This window comes from Phyllostomus discolor, chromosome 8 (genome assembly GCF_004126475.2).
Source record: "Phyllostomus discolor isolate MPI-MPIP mPhyDis1 chromosome 8, mPhyDis1.pri.v3, whole genome shotgun sequence".
NCBI classification, from domain to species: Eukaryota; Metazoa; Chordata; class Mammalia; order Chiroptera; family Phyllostomidae; genus Phyllostomus; species Phyllostomus discolor.
This window is the reverse complement of record NC_040910.2, coordinates 25216861-25236742: the sequence shown is the minus strand read 5'-3', so window position 1 is coordinate 25236742 and position 19882 is coordinate 25216861. Positions and strand designations below refer to the sequence as shown.

The following is a 19882-nucleotide window of genomic DNA, read 5'->3' as shown; positions in this document are numbered from 1 at the left end:
TCCGATGTGAAGAATAATTACCGAGTTACATTTGCAGTGATGATAGGCTTTGTGTTGGATTCATCAGTCTTTTTTGTTGCAATGGTTTTCCCTTCTGGAAGCGCATATCTCTCATCAACAAAGCACAGCATTTTCTCTTTATTCTAGTTTTATTCCAATACAGAAATGGGTTTTCACCTGCAAGTATTACCATTTCATAAAAAAGGATGACTATAATTAGCATATTTTAAAAGTTAGATTCACTGATATTATAAGTAATAAAAAACATATCTTGCTGAAAGATCTTTTCTAAAGTAGGAACCAAAGCAACTTGGCAGTTGTCTAAAAGTAGTTGTCGTTTTTTGAGGCTGAAAACCACTGTCATAAAATTGGTTGCTTCCGCACCAAAAAATATTGGAAGTGTTTTGCTAGTATTTCAGAATATTGAAAACATGTATTAAGTAATTTCAAGGGCATTTTAAAACCTTCTGTAAAACTAATTAGTTATGTACAATTTTTAGTAATTCACATTATTGGTAACATTATGAAAATGACTTTTTACTTAAATTTGACATGTTTGGAAAGTAAAGATGTGAAAAAGAAAACCTAAATTATTGTTTATCACTATAATTTTTTCAAAAGTAAGAGCATTTTAATATTCCCCTCCGACTGCTTCAATAGAAAGAAAGTCACCTGCATTAATTATTCTGTACAAGAATCAAAAGAAATAGAAAGAAAAAATTCTCAGAATAAAGAATAGTTACCACCAGGAAGTTTCACCCCAACATGGATTAATCTCTATGCATCTGGTCTTTCTTTTCTTCAATTCTACGTCATATTACTTCTTCTACCCGCTTTCTGCTAGCAGCTAATGTTCCGTAACAGTCATGTTAGATAATTTTAAGAACTTGAAAGGATTTTAGGAATTTCCTAGCCAGACTACCTAATTCACTTTGTTTATTTTCTCTTATAATCACTGACATTCGGCCTCTTTCTTTCTCTTTTCTCTCTTTTCTTTTCTTTTTTCTTTTTTTTTCTTTTCTTTTTTCTTTTCTTTTCTCTTTCTTTCATGTGAAATTGCAGTTGGTACTGATATTTGCAAGATAGTCCTTACATATTGTGTGTCAAAATTGTATCCTGCTGCCTGGTACTAAGTAAGGGTTTAGTTATTCTGAGCAGTTACTATTAAGAAACTTTTCCTTATGTTTAGCTGAAATATTCCTCTCTGCAATTTTAGTTCAGGGTTCTAGATATCTTCTAAAGCAATACAAACGAATATTCATATTACATTTCATATTACTGTGCTTCAGGTATTTGAAGAGATCCTACCCCATGAAGCCTTTTCTCTGGGTTAAACATTCCTCACTTCTTGTAGCTTCCTAAACACCATATCATTTAAGTTTTCTGCTGTTTGAACACTACAGTTACTCATCGTCTCCCCTAAGTCATGAGGTCTGGAAACAGGTTGCTATAGCTTATACAAGGTCCTGCAATGCAGATTACAGTAGAACTTCCTATTTTCTGTGCTCTGGACATTGTAGCTGACAATGTAGTCGATCATAGTAGGGTTTTGAGGTGTTGCACATTGGCTCGTATGGAACTTTGGCCATTGCATCTTTCCAGCTAACTCTCCCCACCTCTCTTTCCCCATGAATTGTTCCTTTAACCTGATCTCCCTTATGCTTGTACAAGTGCCGTTTTGATGGTACAGATGTAGGTCTTTATATTTAGTCTAATTTTGTCAGCAAACAACTTGGACATTATTTATGGTTAACACACACAGCTATCCTACGTGTGTTTCCTCATTCTAAAGCTAGTGTGGTGATACTTGACCGGTTAGTTTTGAAAAGTTTCATTGCAATCACTTACGCATTAATTCTTTGATTAACTACTGTGTGTTAATTGTTAGAGCTAAGCATAACTTACTATTGATAGCATCAGATAAATAAAATGTTGCACGGTCCCTGCCTTCAGCTAGCTTTTATTCCAATTTGTGATCAATATTCTTTTCTTATTAAATAAAAATAGAGGACAATTAACAATTTATTGTGTTTATGCAAACATATTAATCATAAGGGAATATGTTACTTGCTAAATTAATATTTAAAATAGAGATTGCTGTTTACATCTGGAGTGTGCTTCTTGAAGTATGGAAGGTAGGCAGCCCAGTTGGAGACCCTTGTCCTTAGAAAAAGCAGTGACATGATTTGCAACCAGTGTATGAGGTCTCCCTACCTCTGCAACCTTAAGCATTTCAAGGTGAAATCTGGTATTTTCTTAAAATAGGTTCTAGGAAGTGAAATAAGCTTTGTTAAATCAGCTATTAAAGTCTGCTAATTTTTCAAATAAGTGTAGTTTTAAAAAACCCTATTTTTTAATGTTTTAATTTCTCACTGACTTACAGGCTTCTTAAATTTTTTATTTGTCTTCATGTTTTCACGTACAATCTTTAAATTTTTCTCTTATAATTACATGTAAATACAGGGTTGGGCAAAAGTACAGTTCATATAGAAAATAATGCAGTAGTTAATAAATAATAATAAAAGAATAAACTGTGTTTCATGTACTCACAACTGTAAACCTACTTTTGCCTCACCCTGTATAGAGCATATTTATTATGGATCGGTTACTGCATTATTTTTCCAACTATGAATCAGATACAACATAAACAGTTCATCAGAAACTTTTTCAATGACTTAAAGATTTCTTGGGAACATATCTTTGGAGTATATCTCAGTGATCTTTCCTGGACTCTCAGTTGGATCTAAGTGCTAATTCAAGTAACAGCTTTCCTATATTTGTAAAGCCTGTGTTTAAATCCAACTCAGATAATTCTTTTTTTTTTTTTTAAGATTTTATTTATTTATTTTTAGAGAGGGAAGCGGGGGGGGGTGGGGACATCAATGTGGGGTTGCTGGGGGTTATGGCCTGCAACCCAGGAATGTACCCTGGCTGGGAATTGAACCTGGGACACTTTGGTTCCCAGCCCACGCTCAATCCACTGAGCTACGCCAGCCAGGGCTAGATAATTCTTCAGTAATTATTATGAGTCAGTATCTCATTTTATGTATTAATTACATTACTTTTAATGGTGAATGTGAAGTACCATTCTATTTGGTCAAAGCAGAAAAAATAAAATTTTAGCCTGGATTTCTTCTGGGGTTGTCTTGGGCGGGGTCAGTATGGAAGAGCTGTTGGAGGTATTCCCATGGCAGGAAGAGATGATATGAAATGTGGGACCGAATAACAGTTATAAAGGATTGTCAGGTAATCAGCTTTTCTTTTGGGGTGGGGGGGAAACCTTGTAGTATTAATGGGAGGGATGTTGGATTTAGAAAAAGAGAACTAAAACTTCTGACGATACCTAGGACAATAACTTAATTTTGCATTTGCTTTTGCATTTGCTTAGTCCTTAATTGATTTGACGAATTCATATAGAAAATAGCATTTTGAAATGCCATTTCTTTGGTGAATAATAAAGCATTAGGAATCAAAATGATAAAATTTACCATTTTTGGATATCAAAGAATAGATTGTCCCTGCCTCTCCCACAGACTTTTCTCCAGCCTCTGTAGCTTTTTCTCTGGGGTAGGGGGAGAGGGAAGAAATCAACATACAGTGGATAAGCGAAGTGAAGTATATTAACAACCTGGAGTTCTATTTTGCATTCTTCTAAACTTCTGTCTCCATAATCTTACACACTTTATTTTCCTGTGAAAAATGAATGCATTATTATTTTATTGCTTCACTTGGGTTTTGACCAAGTTTAGTTAAATGTTTGTAAAGCACATTGAAATCTATGGATAAACACTATAGATATTATAAATAAATATTATAAATAAGTGAACACATATTAATACTAAGTGTGATTAATAATTACTGAAAAGAATGTTCCCTTTTCTCAATTTCACAGTAATTAAAAAGTGACTACTTTAGGTGGGAAAAAAAATACATGAATATGATAGCATTAAATTTAGCATCGAAAGGTTTTTCATTCAGTAGCTTCCCAAACTATGGAAGTAGTCTCCATCTTTTGGATCATTGTTGCTGATCGTTAATTAGTTGTTCCTGACACAGAGGCAGACAGCTGTGACATGATCCTTTTTCTAGCTGGATCTATTTACTCATACTTGCTAAACCTAGATGGTTAAGGAATGGGGTAAATATAACCCAAATAAGGGCTATTTCGGGTAAGCATGATTTATTCTTGTTTGTATAATAAGGGACTCTCCTAGGTCTTCAGTTTGTATTTCATTTCTTAAGCAGTGTTTGGCATATTGTATAAACTGGCATAATTTTGTTTCCGTGTACAAGGTAGTATGGATAGTAAAATTGCAGTGTTACAATCATGAGTTTTAAGATATGTAGGTTGTAGGCAGGGAGCCAGGTTGTGAGAGAAATCACACCAAGTCTTCGCACAGAAAAACATCAGTGCCTGAGGAAGTGTGATTTTCTGAGTTCATCTGTCAGGTTCCCCGATTAGGTTAGTTTCCATTCTGAGAGAAGTGACACGTTTTTCCAGAGAAGCAAGCAATGGGAAACCTTCACGTAAAAGGCCAGAGACCATCACCACAGGGGTAACTTGACCTAAACTTGGAGAAGAGTTTTTGTCATATGGGCATGTGGGACATAGGGTAGGTGGATGAAATTTGTGGAACTTGATTATTTATTTTTTGAGTTGCCATTTACTTTTTTAATATTGTGATAAATATGCTTAACATTTAAATTTATCATTTTTAACCATTTTTTTTAAGTGTGCAATGCAGTAGCATCAAGTGCATTCACACTGTGATGCAACCATCCCCACCATCCAACTCCAGAATTTTTTCCATCCTCCCAAGCTGGAATCCCATCCCATCCCATCATTTACTCCCTGCCCTCAGCCCCTGGCTACCACCATTCTCCTTTCTGTTTGTGAATTTGATGACTCTAGGTACTTCACATAAGTGGAAACATACAGTGTTTGTGTTTTTGTGACTTAGTTCACTTAGCATAGTGTCTTTAAGATTGAATCTTGTGGCTTATAACACAATTTTATTTATTTTAAAGATTTTATTTATTTATTTTTAGAGAGAGGGGAAGGGGGGAGAAAGAAAGGGAGAGAAACATCAATGTGTGGTTGTCTCTTGTGTACCTCCTTCTAGAGACCTAGCCCGAAACCCAGGAACATGCCCTGACTGGGAATCAAACCAGCGACACTTTGGTTCTCAGGCCAGTGCTCGCTCCACTGAGCCATGCCAGCCAGGGCAGAATTTTATTATTAAGACTAATATCCCATTATATGTATATACTATATTTTGTTTATACATTCTTTCACAGATGGACATGAGTCGTTTCTCCCTTTTGACACCATTTACTTTAAAAAAAAAGACTTTATATTTTAGAGCAGCTTCAGATTTACAACAAAATTGAGAAAAAGTTACAGTTGTTTCCCATATATCTCCTGTCCCCACACATGCACAGCCTCCCCTATTATCAACGCCACTCAACAGAATGGTACCTTTTTTTTTAAACCAAGGATGAACCTACACTGACATATAATACTTGCCCGAAGTCCCTAGTTTACCTTAGGGTTCATTCTTGGTGTTATATGTTTTTTGAGTTTGAACAAATGTATAATGGCATGCATACATCATTATAAAATCGTACAGAGTATTTTCTCTGCCCTAAAATTCTTCTGTGCTTCATCTATTTATCTCCCTCCACCCCTGGCAGCTACTTATTATTTTTTTTTTTACAATGTTGCCTTTTCCAGTATGTCACATAGTTGGATTCAGAGCAGGTAGGTAGCCTTTTCAGATTGTCTTCTTTCACTTAGGATTATGCGTTTACAAGGTTCCTCCATGTCTTTTCAGGACTTGATAGCTTATTACTTTTAGTGCTGAATAATATTCTCTTGTCTTGATGCACTATAATTTTTCCACTCATCTACTGAAAGCCCTCTTGGCAGCTTCCAAATTTTGGCAGTTATAGTAAAGTTCATCTAGGTTTTCACCTGTTATCCTGTTGGTGCAGGAATTTTACAGTTTTGCATTTTACACTTAAGTCTGTGATCCCTTTTGAGTTATTATTTTTTTTTTTTTGTGAAGGGCATAAGGTCTGTGTCTAGATTATGGGTTTTTTTCTTTTCCTTTTTTTTTCTTTTGGCATGTAGATGTCCCATTGTTCCAGTACCATTTTGTTGAGACTAACTTTGCTTTATTAATTTGCCGTTGCTTCTTTGTCAAAGATCAGTACCATTTACTTTTCAATCACTCAATCACATTAAAGAAAAGTATTTGAGATTTTTACAGGAACTAGTTTATGAGATCACACTTGATCTTGCTAATTAATGTCCATTCTCAGTCCATGAAGATTTTATTTATTAAAAAAATATGTGAGTGTCTACCATATACCATGCTAGTTACCACAGCTACAGGGGCTTGCAGACAGATGCATTGCTGGCCACCATAGAGATCAGAGTGTTGCAGGGGAAGCCGACATTACTACTTTAAAGATTTCATGATTAAATATAAAATCACAACTCTAATAAGTGCTACAGGGAAGTGATATACAATATCATGGTAACTTTAAGGGCATTTCACCAATGCTTTTGGGGGTGGGCTGGAATCAATCTGGAAAGGGATGTGACGGATAGATAGTTCCTGGCAGAAGAATTAACATATGAGAAGGCCCCCTTGTTCATTTGAGTAAGCAAGAGCAGCCCAGATAACCTAGCGGGCGTGAGCATGGAGTAAGTCTTGAAAACATACAAATCTTTCAGACTGTAGTACAAGTTTTAGTCTGTATGCTGAGGGCATGTGTTTTAATTTGAAAATGGGGCTCCAGGGATGAAATTGAAATTACCAGATTTAGTTTTTAAAAGATCCCAGGAGGTAGTATGTTAAACAGGTTGGGTGGGTTGGATTCGAATTTATTCTAGACAGTTCAGTAAAGGGACTGAACTGTCTAGAATAAATGAAGTTTTCAAATTTTGCCTTGAAAACTTTTGCAGTTTTCAAGGCAAAAAATTAATGATTGGAGTGGGATGATAGCAAAGATAAGAAGAAATGTAAATTTGAGACAAGGTCGAGAATTTAAGAATTTAATTGATGAACATTGCAATTGATGGGACATGGAGAAAGGTGGTGAGGATAACTCATAGATGTATAAATTGTATAACAACCATGACAGTGCTTCTTCTGAGGTGTGTGTGGAATGAGGAGTTGGTAGAAGTCAAGTAGATAATTTCTGAGAGATTTGGTTGTGAAGTGGGGAAGAGGTTAGACTGCAGCCATGGGAGAATATACAACCCATAGACAGTTTCTGGTTTTTGTTTTGTTCTTGAGTTGAGAGAGACCTGAACATATTCAAAGGCCAGAGTGGAGAACCTCTAGTCAAGGGGGAGATGTTGAATATATATGGAAGAAGAGGGATAATGCATAATATTAGGAGTCTGTGAAAGGGGTGTGTTGGACATGGGTGGGCAGAAGGATGCAGCATGAAGATGTGGAGGAAATGGTTATCCTTAAATATGGGGGGGGGCGGGAGCAAAGAGACTAGTATGGGGGAAGTGTTAGACAGGAAATACAGATTAGCAAGCACTGACAGTTCCAAAGTTAAGTATTACAATTGCTAGATTTTTTGTATCTATTTTCTGTTGTGCATACTTGTATAGAAACTGCCCAGTGCTTCAGAGTTAAAATGTTCTTATTTCTTGTCAACTGTGTCTTTCAAATAACTAACCTGGGTGAAATTAAGAGTTTATAATAGAATTACATTCAATTTGAACTCTATAAAAACACCCGAGTGGATTTATTTTGATATTATTTGCAAGGCGTTGTGTGTTTTGCAGGGGGTATGGGTGTATATGGGTGTTTGTGAAAATCACGTCTTCTAAATTTATATAAAGCTTATTAAATGTGCATTTTGCAAATTTTGGGTAGATACTTGTTTCCTGTAGCACAGTGATACCTGAGGGTGGGGAAGAGGTCACATCCATTCCTTTATCTTCACCTTGGTGAGAAATCATGATTTAGTTCAAAGCTATTCAAGTAAGTCTTTGCTCCGTTTTCCCACCCTGTCTTCAGTGATATTATTTGGAGTCAGCAATCAATGGATTCCATCCCTCTGAGACTTGCTTAACCTACAGCCGCTGATATAATACAGGCAAGAGCTTGTTACTTTATCTGAATTGTCCATCGCTACCTTAATGAGTGAAATGGTTAAGTAGAGGAGGGGGCGAGCCTTAAGGAATGTGTGTTCCATTTGAGCTGAATATTTCAGTGTATATAGGGAGAGGGAGGGTGAGAGAGAAATCTACTTACATCACTGGGAACTGCATTGAGTGTGAGCCTTGCAGGTTAAGAGACAGACTACAGTGTCTTGCTTTCTGCAGGAAGCAGCAATGCCGTTTGTTTCCTAAGAGGAATTTTTTATTTAGAAAAGGAAGCTTTCTCTCTACCCAGGAAATGGCTTTCCTTGTGCGTTGCTATGCCAACTGCCTGCAGCCATGGTCCTCCAAAGTAAGCACAATAATGTAATTATATTGGTGTGTTACATTCAGACTCATGATTCTCGAGATTGTGTGTGTGCATGTGCTGTGTCTCTGTTAGTGACTCTCTTGCTAGCAGTCATGCTTGTGTTGAGTGTGAGGGACAGACATCATTAAATTAAATGTCCATCAGTGTCATGCTGCTAAGATTAATTGTGCAAACTTGGTTAGTGGAGTGGGACAGAGATCACCGGTCACCACTCTGTCAGCATCATTAGCAGCTAGGGAGGAGGTCCCGATTCACACGCTCTGCCCTGATTTTTCTTTCTTTCTCTTTTCTTTTTTTTTTCTTGGTTGGAGGGGATCGTATGTGTGATTGCAAATGAAACAAGAGTATTAACAATGCTTGGCTGAATGCTAGAGACTGGTTCTCATACCACCCTGACTAATATAATTCTGTATTAAGCCTTTTGAGGGGAGTCTGTGTGCAGTCAGCCATTTTAGCTTTTTTTTTTTCTCTCTCTCTTTTTTTTTTTTTTTGCTTCTTGTTCTTCTGTCTCAGAAATGATTTTGTTCTCTTGGAGGACTGAGAGCTGTCTAAGGTTTCCTCAGTCTTGTTGTAGCCTAAGATGGTTAGAGTTTCAATGTTATAAAAATGGAGATGAACACGGTTGTTCAGATTCCTTTTCTGGTCTACAAGTGTGAGGGGTTTTTTAAGCTTGCCAGTAGTGACACTTTAAGCTGCCGCATGGTTTCCTCCTCCCTATTTTTTTTTTCCTCTCTCTTTCTTTTTCTTCTTTCTTTTAATTTAATGCTGTGGAGGGTAACTTGCCATCCATGAGAGATTGGTACATGATGTGTAAATTCGGTTCAGCATATGTTTCTTCATTATGAAACCACTAGCAGTCCCAGCTAACCATGGAGTTATGGGCCAGCAGGAGAAACATTCAGTAAGTATCACCAAACGCTGCTTGTGCTTTGATAGCGCGTCATAGAGAACTGCTTTACAATGGGAATTATTGCTGTTGCTCATCAGGGAAAACAGGGTTTTTAGGGGGCATACTAGATTGCGTGGAGGAGGGAGGGTAAGTTACAAGTGGCTTGTGCTTCCAGTGTTGTTGTGATTTTAAAAAATTTTAAACAATTTGTTTAAAGCAAAATCACAAACATACTGGAAAATACTGGATAGCTGATTTTTAGAATAAAACATTAAAGCTTGATAATTCATCTTTAACTTAATACCTGAGTGGATTTTTTAAATGCTTTTTTATAGTTGAATTTAATGAGAGATGAGGAAAAGGGTTGTGGGAACCGGCATCTGTAGTAAGGAATTCACGGGGAGGTTTGAGTGAGGGAGGGAGAGCTTCGATTATTGATTTGCTGATAAAATGATTGGTGGGACTCCTCTGACTTCTTAACGTGTTTTAATAGGAGATGAAAACACAGAATTTTTTCTTAATGTCACAAGTAATGCTTCTTTATAATTGATCCCATGAGTCAGCGATGCATTTGTCATGCTGAAATCCCACAGGCGGCTACTGCTGTTTGTGAGAAACACTTTTCTATGGCTGCCACCAAGTGTGAGCCTCCTGTCACAGGAATGTGAGTGCTCACAGTGCTACTTTTATGTTGCCATGTTGGAAGTTTCTGCTGTCATGCTAATTCATGTGTTTTCTATGTGTATATGTGTATTCAATCCTCAAAATGAAAACGCATGAATTTAAGCAGCCTCTGTAGTAGTCTAAGTATTTTTGAAATGTCTACCTTTGTATTTTCACATCTTAGCATATAGGAGGTATTGTGTTAGGGTGTAGCATTATCTCTTGTGTATTCTAAAAAGCATAAGATGTTAAACTCAAAAATGGAGACAAATCGCTGAGGCTTCAGAAATTTATAGGCAGAAGGCCATGAGTTTGAAGTATGAGATGCTTAGGTTTGTGTGTAGAATTTGGTTTCGTTCATCATTATGAACAAAATTATTAACTAAATCCAAGAGTTTTTCTCACATGAAGTGACTATGACAGCATTGCCTCACTTTTCCAGTGAACTACAGGATGTTCTTAAGTCAGTGGCTGTGTTGGAAGTGTGTTACTATGATGCTGTGCTTAGAGCCCAGGCCCCTCATAATGAGATCCTTGTGGAACCTCACTAATTAAATCTCTTCGGACCAAATCCAAAAAAAGCCCAGCCTTATACTTAATTTCTCTAATAGGGAAGGTTGTTATAGAGAAGTTCCACTAGAGTTCAATTTTGCTAACAGGGCCTTTGAAGTGAGGCTCCTCTGTAGTCACGATGTTTTCAAGTTCAAGGGAGAGTATTACTTCTATGATACTTGAGGAACCTTAGAAGCAAAGTGTAAATCACAGGGTTTTTGTGTACCTTTTTTATATGCTCTTTCTCAAACTGAGGGAGAGAGTATTTATTAATAATAACGTAATTTTCATGAATAAAGAAAACTGTTAAAACTATTTTCTGGCAACAGAGGAAAAAGTATCACTAGATTTGTGGGAATGAGCGGTTGGGACAGATAATAGTAAAGAGTGTGTAAACTACAGTGCCTTGTGTCCTGTTGTGTAAATATATTTGTTTCCTGACAAGTGCTTTATGTTTTATTGAAATTTAGTGTAATTCTGTAACTAAAGTACCGTATTTTGCCTTGTATAATGCGCACTTTTTTGCCTGAATTTTTGAGAGGAAAGTAAGGATGCGCATTATACGTAGGTATAATGATTACTTGCCATGGGATAATAATCCCACGCATAATGTGCACAAAAACATGGACGCGTATTATACACAGCAAAATACAGGTAACACTAGCCATCACATAACTTCAAATCAAGCAATTTCTAGAAAACATATGAGTGGTGTTTTCCATACTACTTTTGTTACAGATTGAAGTGCTAGAATTTGCCGTCCCAGACCATCTTCCTACGTGACAGAGTAGGCAGCTTATGATACCAGGATCTTGCCAGGTGCTTGTTGATGAGTCCTTTGATTATCTAGACTTTGCTGTTTCATGAGCAGACCTTTACGATTTTAATTTATATGCAAGGAGTTGAATAGGAGAGTAATTGCTCTGGGTCTCACATAATAGGTGACTCAGAAAACCGTTGTAGAGCAAAAATGAGTGAGAATGCCCTCTTTTGACCGATGAGGCTCTACGAACATAATGTCAGAGCTAATTTTAAATGAGTAAAATTTAGCAAATTCACAAATACTTCCGTTTCTGTGTCTTCAGAAAGTTTGTGACTTTTTAAGTGGCTTTGTTTTCTTTGACTACAGAAGAAGGAAGCGAGGTACTGAAAAGAAAAAAAAATTACATGGGGGCTTTTTAAAGCTATGGTTGGGCGCCAGCAGTAAACTCAGTTATTCTACTTTGTCAGAATCTTCAGCGCTTACGGGCTTTTGTCCTTTATTCATTTTCTATGTAGCTCAGTGTGTATCTTAGTTGCTGGCACATGGTAGGTGTACAATAAATACTGTTGAATTTCCTTTTAATTGCATTTTTGAATTAGTGAAGTCTTATTTACCCTTTAAAGTAGTAAATTTTACATATTTTATCGCATCTCCTCCCCCTGCTCTGTGTGTGTGTGTGTGTGTGTGTGTGTGTGTAGGACAGTTGATAATACTGAGATGAATACCTACTTGTGTGTCACACACAGTGCAGCCAGCCCTGGTCTGTGTTCTTTTAGTCACTGAGTGCCTTCAGTTCGCCTTCAGAGGAACCTTGTGATTTGTGAATTTTGAAAATAAAAGGAGATTATTAACATTTTCTAAAAATGTATTATAAAACTGAATTTTCCAAAAGACCCAGTAGAACACTAACTGTATAGACTGTTAATAGATGTCACAAGAAGAAAGTTTCATAGACCCAATGAAACTTGAGGGTAAGCCTTAGGACAACATTAGAGGTGTCATCACTCTATTTACGAATGCTTGTTTGTTTGTTTGTAATCTTCACCTGAGGATATGTTTATTGACTTAGGAGAGACAGACAGACAGACATCAATGTGAGAAGCATGGATTGTTTGGCTCCCGTAGGCTCCCGTAGGCTCCCGTAGGCACCCGGACTGGGGCTTCAACCCATGGCCTAAGTATGCGCTCTAACCTAGGATTAAACCCGCAACTTTTTTTTGGTGTACAGGACGATGCTCCAACCAACTGAGCCACCAGGCCAGGACTCAACTGTTTTGTATTTTTTCCCGCTCTCCCCCACTTTTATTTTGCCTGCCTCAGATTGTTGAATGGAAATAGTATTTCTTAAGCATGCTTTTTAAAAATTCTGTACTAGAGGATGACTTTGAAACTTTGTAAATTAAAAAAACAAAACAAAATGAGTCATTTGAGTCAATTTGGTATTATCCAAACTGATCATTTATTTTCTAGTTGCACATTTTTATAGAAATTACTATGTTGTGTGCCATACTTATTATAATAAGTAAAACCTCAGTCATGATTCAATAAGATTTTCAAAAGAGGTGTATGTAACAAAATGCCTCACTTAAATGTGGGGAATAAATAGCAACAGCTGTCATTTATTGAGCACCTATTATATGACAGTCACTATGTTTCATGTTATCTGACTTAATCATTACAAGAACTTCCTAAAGAAAGCTGTATTATCACCTTTCATGGAGATGATGAAACTGAGGCTTAGCAAGATTTTATTATTATTATTATTATTATTATTATTATTATTATTATTTTGCCAAGCAGTAGTTACTGGTAGAGCCATTATAATTGGAACTCAGGGTTGTCGGGTTTCACAGCCCTTCTTTAACCGTAAACCTACAGTATTTCTCCTTCTGTGGCCAAACTTAGTCTCAGGCAGGTGTGTAGATTCAGATTTGTGAGAGCTGGTAATGGAAGACACAGCTTGCAAAAAAGTACTTGCTTTTCTCCTGTGACTCTGTTTTGCCTGGCACTGGTGACAGTTCCACACACTGAATATAAAAGAACAATAATGTCATGGTCAAAACTACTTTATAAAACTTACAAAAATAATTCAGGAAACTACTTATTGACAGGTACAGTTTATAATGAATCTGTCCTTTTTGATATCACCTTGAGACTTTAGTTGGGATGATCAGGAATAAATGCCATTGAGCCCATTTCCTTCCTTCCTTCTGCTTTTTTGTGTTTGGCTATATCACGTACCTTCTCGTTTTGCTGCTTAACTCTCTAAGCATAAGCACGATGCCTCAACTTTCTCGGTTTCCTTTTAACTTCTGACAGCCTGACCTTGACCGCTTGTGTTCTCTTAGAAACACTGAGTTTTGCAATTTTGTCTCCCGTTCCTGCGTTAGTGAAGTCTGCATCTGCCACAGAGCCCAACTTCAATTCCTCATCACCTCTCTGAAGTCCATACTAACCATGGCTCATCTGTGGCCATAAATATCAGTGTCATCATTTCGTAAGTTTATTAACCAAGAAACATGGAGTATAGCGTGGAGAAGCATATGTCCAAATTCCCATTGATCACAAAGGCCCTCTATCATGTGCAGTCTCTCCTTTATGAACACATTTTTTGCCCAAACTATGCTTTTTTAAAAGTTTAGGATGAGGTGATCTATTACAGACACTTGAGGGTCCCTTTCTTTTCCTGTTTCCCAGCTTGTAGTGTCCTTTGCTTAACTTCCACTTGCTCCTTGCCTCTTCGTATTCATGCCTTCCTCTCTTTGGTTTGCAGCCTGGCACTCAGTCCACTGAGCCACACCAGCCAGGGCGTACCTTCCCTAAATAATGTTTTTGTGGCACTCAGTCCATAATGCTCAATTTTATTAATTCTTTTAATTGGTGCTTTTAAATTGGTTTGGTCTTTACAGTTAGATGAGAAATCATATCTTGAATGATTCACTCCACCTTCCTTGTGTTCCTTGTGTTATGTATTTAGCATATGGTTGGAATTCAGAACTGTTAACTGTTTGAGAGTACAGAACAGGCAAGGATTTTCTAGGATGGAAGAATGACATGTGAGAGGGTCCAAAGGAGGACAGTGTGGAAGGACATGAAGAGCCAGAAGGTCATGGGGACAAATGGTGAGATAATCACCACGGAATGGATTGTGTTAGGGAGAGCAGGTTGAAACAGGTGATGGAGAGGAAGATGTTAGGATACCTGACAATTTAATGACCACAATTTGGGGGTCCAGCAAAGAAGTATAACCCCCTCTTCCTCTCTACCCACACTCTTCCTTCTCTATCTTCAACTAGAATGGGCTTACAAAAACTCCATTTTTTAAAAAAAATTGTTTTTATCTACCATGACAATTTGACCTTGTCTGTAAACATTGAGTACAGTGTTCTTTAATATAATTTGATTGATTCATTGTTCTTAGCAACGTAGAAAATAGCACCAAGATTAATTATAGATGTTAGGTTCTTCCACTTTTAGGTTAAGACTCCACCTTTTCTTTATCTGATCTTTATTTTGTTTATAGTGACAGATATATTTCCTGAGATGAAATGAACTTATCTCCTGGGAAGGTTTTCCACCATGCTAGCTAGCAGAGAGGCGGGAGAGGAAGCAATATCCTGTTGTTTTATTCAAGGACAAGGTCATCTTGCCTTGGATTTGGGCCAAGAAACCCTGGCAACAAATGATAGATCTTTTTACCCTGTTAGAAGTGAAGAAATATATTTTAGAAACTTTTCAGTGCATTCCATACACTATCTGTATGCACAGAAAAAAGCTCTAGTTCATTAGAGTAGGGCAAAATGAAGAAAAATTAGTACTTATATTCAGATAAGAAGTGTACTTTACACTTTTGCTTTTAAATATTGTTTAGTAATTGTCCATTTTAAAAAAAGAACTGTATAAAAATAAAAGCACGATTCATGAAAAAAAAGATCAGCTTAAAAAAAAATAAGAGAGTGCTCACAGTGCATCATTAGAAACTCAATTGTTCTCCTCTAGCTATTTAACCATAGTAAGATCACTAACTAACCTTTTTCTCTCGTTTAAAATATATTTTATATATTTGAAATACTGATCTTCAATTTGCACCAACATAGTTGCTCTGTAAAGTTGGTCACGTATACATAATTATCCATGAAATATAACCTGAGATTCCTCTAGTCTATCTTCTTGATTTTAGACCTGATGACATTCTTAAATATTTTATTCAGGCGCTCTGTTTAACAATCTTTTCAGTGTGACGGTCAGCTTTCTTCATCTTTCTGTGTCTAATAATAATTGTGTAGATATTATTGTTATTTAATTTAAATCCTTAATTATTTTTAACACTTACTTTATATGCCTAGTTAAAAAAGGAGTAACATTATTGTTGTGTCTGTAGCAATCTTTTGTAAACTTTTTCTATTTAGATTAAATAACAATATTATTATCCATATATTGGATTATAGTTAGTTAATGAGCTTTTTTTAAAAAAGAAAAGATTTTAAAAACAAAAGAAAAATAAGTGTGCATAGAGATATGAGAGAGAGAAAATTCAAATGCAAGTTTGCAACTGAGTTTTCAAGGTCTTATTTCTTTTCAATATTAAGAAGTGGTCTTTATTTTTGAAGACCCGACACACAAATGCCAGTGCTACTACTGTGCGTAGGTGTTACACAGAACAGGTTCAATAGAACAGTGCCTATTTTCTGGAACATAGATAAGACCCTTGTACAAAAACACATGAGAACATAAATACATCTGCACTCTAAAGAACATTAAGAGCCATGGTCAGTGTGGCTCACTTGGTTGGAGCTTTGTCCTGTGCACCTAAAGGTTAGGGATTCAGTTCCTCATCAGGACACATGCCTAGGTGTCAGGTTCAGCCCCTGGTCAGGGCACATACAAGAGGCAACTGATCAAAGTTTCTCTGTCATGTCACTGTTTCTCTCTCTGTCTCTCCCACTCTCTTCCCCTCTCTCTAAAAATCAATAAACATGCTCTCTGGTGAGGATAAAAAAAAAATATTAAGAAGTGATATAATAGGGCACCCTCACAAAAGTAACATGTCCCTCTACATGGTGCATTACACAGAGAGTCCCCTTAAACCCTTCATCCCTGCCTCTAACCTTCATGTTGGTGTGGACACACCCTTGCCACACAGAACTAGTCAGTTGTCAACCTCTGCCATTTTCTTATTAATTGAACCTGTAGCATAAGCCTTTTGTGTTAGTTGTGTTATATTCTTTTTCTCATCTATATGTGTGTGTGTATAGTGTGTACATGATATATAATGATCGATCTTATCTAATTGTTTTATCTCATACATGCATATATAAGTGAAATACATATATACATATACATGTATATAGTGTGTATATGATGTATAATGATTGATCTTATTTTAATTGCAGTCTGTGATATGTGTGATATCTGCATAACTTATCAGTTAAACACCTAATCTGGTTTTTTGCACATTAAGTCACTATATAAATATTCCCCACGTTCTTCAAATCTCTCCACTCTAGATCTGCACACTGCGTTCCTCTTTCATAATTTACTCCACATGTTCATTACAAAGGCTGTGTTTAGAGACATTTTAGTCATGGGTTAACCTTACATTTGTTGATTGATAGAGTGACAGTCTGAAAAATACCTTTAAATTAATAAGGTACATATTCTCCTTTAGTGAACTCTAGGGAAATGCATTATTGGTTTATAATATTGACTTGGTTTGATTATAAAATGAAATATACCCTCCCCATATATATGTATGAATTTCATGCATATGTGTATGTTTGTATAAATAGAATTAACCCATAATCTCATTTCTAATCTGGGTGTGGAGATTAAGCTAGAATTGAATATTCTGCATAGCTTATTTTATTGATAAAGGGTAATTTTCAGGAATATATGCCATTTATCTCTTGTGATAAGTGATATTTTCTTACTGTTTTAATATTAGAGATCTAAAAATACAAATTAGAATAGGTGCTTCTTTTATGGGTTATTTGCAAAAATTCAACATTTCGCTGATTTTAAGTGCTAATACACAACTTCATACCTTTCATAATAAAAGAAGACAATGAAACATAGCTGTAAAAAATGTAGAATTGTGATCTTTTGATTGTCTCCTTTTTCCTATGGGGAAAAATGGGTGCAGCCAGAAATTTTTGTTCTTTGAAGTATTTTTAATAAGTGAAAGCACTATTTTTCTCAGTAATCAAGAGAAATTTGGAGTTAAGTGACAGTATTGTAACATACAGTTTTTCTGGAAAAACTGTGACATACAGGGTTTCATGGAATTGACTTAATAGTACCTTTACTATTAGTGAAAATGCAGATGGCTTAGAGTTGTCCCTACGGACTTAGAGGGATTGTATAGTCATGGGACCTGTAGGGACTGGTTGGTGGGGGCAGGAGGAAGGTCGGCAGAAGTTGGGTGATGCGTACAATTTACCCCCCAGGGTTCCAGTGACTGAGAATTTGAAGGAAGAAATTAACTTTTTATTTATGGTTAATTAGTCTTCCATTTATTTCTTCCAAAAAGTATACGTTTCTGCATTTAAAATAACAATTAAAAAATATGAATGTGTTTTATCATACATTCATATTATATTAACATACAAGGCTTCCTATTTCTTTTTTAAATTAATGCCACTTGTGAAAACAACCCAGTGTCAAGTTCATACTGTTGTACTTTAGGGATCATATTTACCTAAATATAAACGTAATTTAAAATTATTCTATTTAGAAGATATTCTTTGAATAGCTAAACTAATCTTCAGGGCTTGTTTTGTGTTACGGTTATTTAGGTGACAGTTTGGTTTGTGGCTTTGTCTATGTTATTAGTTTTGTGCATAATTTATAATTTAAATGTATAATTATATGTTCATTGAACAAAAAAAAAAATAGAAAGCAGATGAAGACAAGGACAGAGAATGAATCTTACTATCCCAATAAAACCATTGTCACATATCCTCTTACTATAGAAGTGTTGTTTATATTACATGTATAAAATCTGGCAGTGGTGTTTGTCCTAGATTTTACTCGCCAAAGTATATGTAGAAGATATATGTAGAAGGGTAGCTGATTTAGGAGAAACATTGTAACTGTTATGAAGCTTCTATTATAAGGTGATTTTTCTACTTTATACTTTTAAAGTTTGTTATATATTATAGCATATAATATATAATACCGTATGAGGGGGAACCAAAAACACCCAGAATTCATTTATGAAAAATTGTGTATTCGTACATGTTTAAACTTCAGTCACCTTCAGAGTATTCTCTATTTGATGCAATATAACTATCAAGATGTTTTTTCCACTGCTCAAAGCAGTTTCTGGCCCTGGCTGGCATAGCTCAGTGGATTGAGTGCAGGCTGCGAACCAAAGCATCACAGGTTCGATTCCCAGTCAGGGCACATGCCTGGGTTGCAGGCCACGGCCCCCAGCAACCACACATTGATTTCTCTCTCTCTCTCTCTCTCTCTCTCTCTCTCTCTCTCTCTCCTTCCCTTCCCTCTCTAAAAATAAATGAATAAAATCTTTAAAAGAAAACAAAAACAGTTTCTGAACTCGATTTTGATGTCTTTTAGTGTTTCTACCCTTTTTGTTTGTTTGTTTACCCTCTTACATATCATGAAAACATTTCCCTTTGAGGGCTTTTTTCATCGGGGAAACAAAAAAAATGTCACTTGGGGTGAGATCAGTTGATTAGAGAGGGTGGGGCATGGGTTCATGCTGTTTTTAGTTAAAAACTGCTGAACAGTCAGGCCATGTGGACAAGTGCACTCGTAAATCACCCATCGAGAAATGGCCAAACACGTTGCAAGAGTCTTCAGAAAAATTCACTGAAGCTGAATGCAGCCTCTCCCAAAAACTCCTGCTGGTGCACTGATACAGATGGGTTCCTAGAATACCCACCTATGGGAAAAGCCTGTACTACAGTGGACCCGCCCTCCAGAAGATAATTCCAGATACTATTTGGGTCCTCCCTTGTATATAAGTTTTATGTATAATATTATAAATGTTGACAAAAATTATTTGCTTAAGGAGCTTCTTCAGCTAGTGTTAGACTTCCATCTCAAATGTGGGAGAGTAAGAATGCAATGTAACTTTAAGTTTACTATATTCATACCATTGTACTTCTCTGGAAGTTTATGCAACATTTTAAGATATAAAAATGAATAATAAAGTATCAAAAGAAAAAGAAGTGAAATTTCAAGTAGCTTAGATACAGAAAATATAAATTCCTGTGACAACATTTCTTTTCTCTTTCTACTGTATATGGTGTCTTTCATCCTTGAAATCTTTTAATTGTGTTTCTTTTAGTTTGGCATATTCTCAGATTTCTTTACCCTCCATTATCCTGTTTTTTATTGCCCTTCCGTCCCAAAATTAACAACCTGATATAGGTAAGACTTAAAGCATGTCTGCTGAAGGACAAATGTCACAAAGCTTGAAAGTTGACAAATAGTAACGCTTTTAAATGAAAAGCTATTTTACTCTAGAAAAAGAGAGATGGATAACTC

The 19882-nt window shown here is 36.2% G+C and overlaps 1 protein-coding gene across 13 annotated transcripts in view; it reads left to right on the top strand.

Annotated features, from left to right (window-relative positions):
• Nucleotides 1-19882, top strand: part of RAPGEF2 (Rap guanine nucleotide exchange factor 2) — a 220039-nt gene that overhangs the window by 127269 nt on the left and 72888 nt on the right. For 2 of the 13 annotated variants that reach the window (XM_028521544.2, XM_028521543.2), the window contains exon 1: nt 9343-9402. The exons of 9 other annotated variants lie outside the window; for them this stretch is intronic. In XM_028521544.2, the coding sequence (XP_028377345.1) occupies nt 9343-9402 (60 nt within the window). Of the gene's footprint in view, nt 1-8389; nt 8484-9014; nt 9403-19882 lie in introns of those variants that run through there. 2 more of the 13 variants (XM_036031954.1, XM_028521542.2) reach the window with 2 other exon arrangements.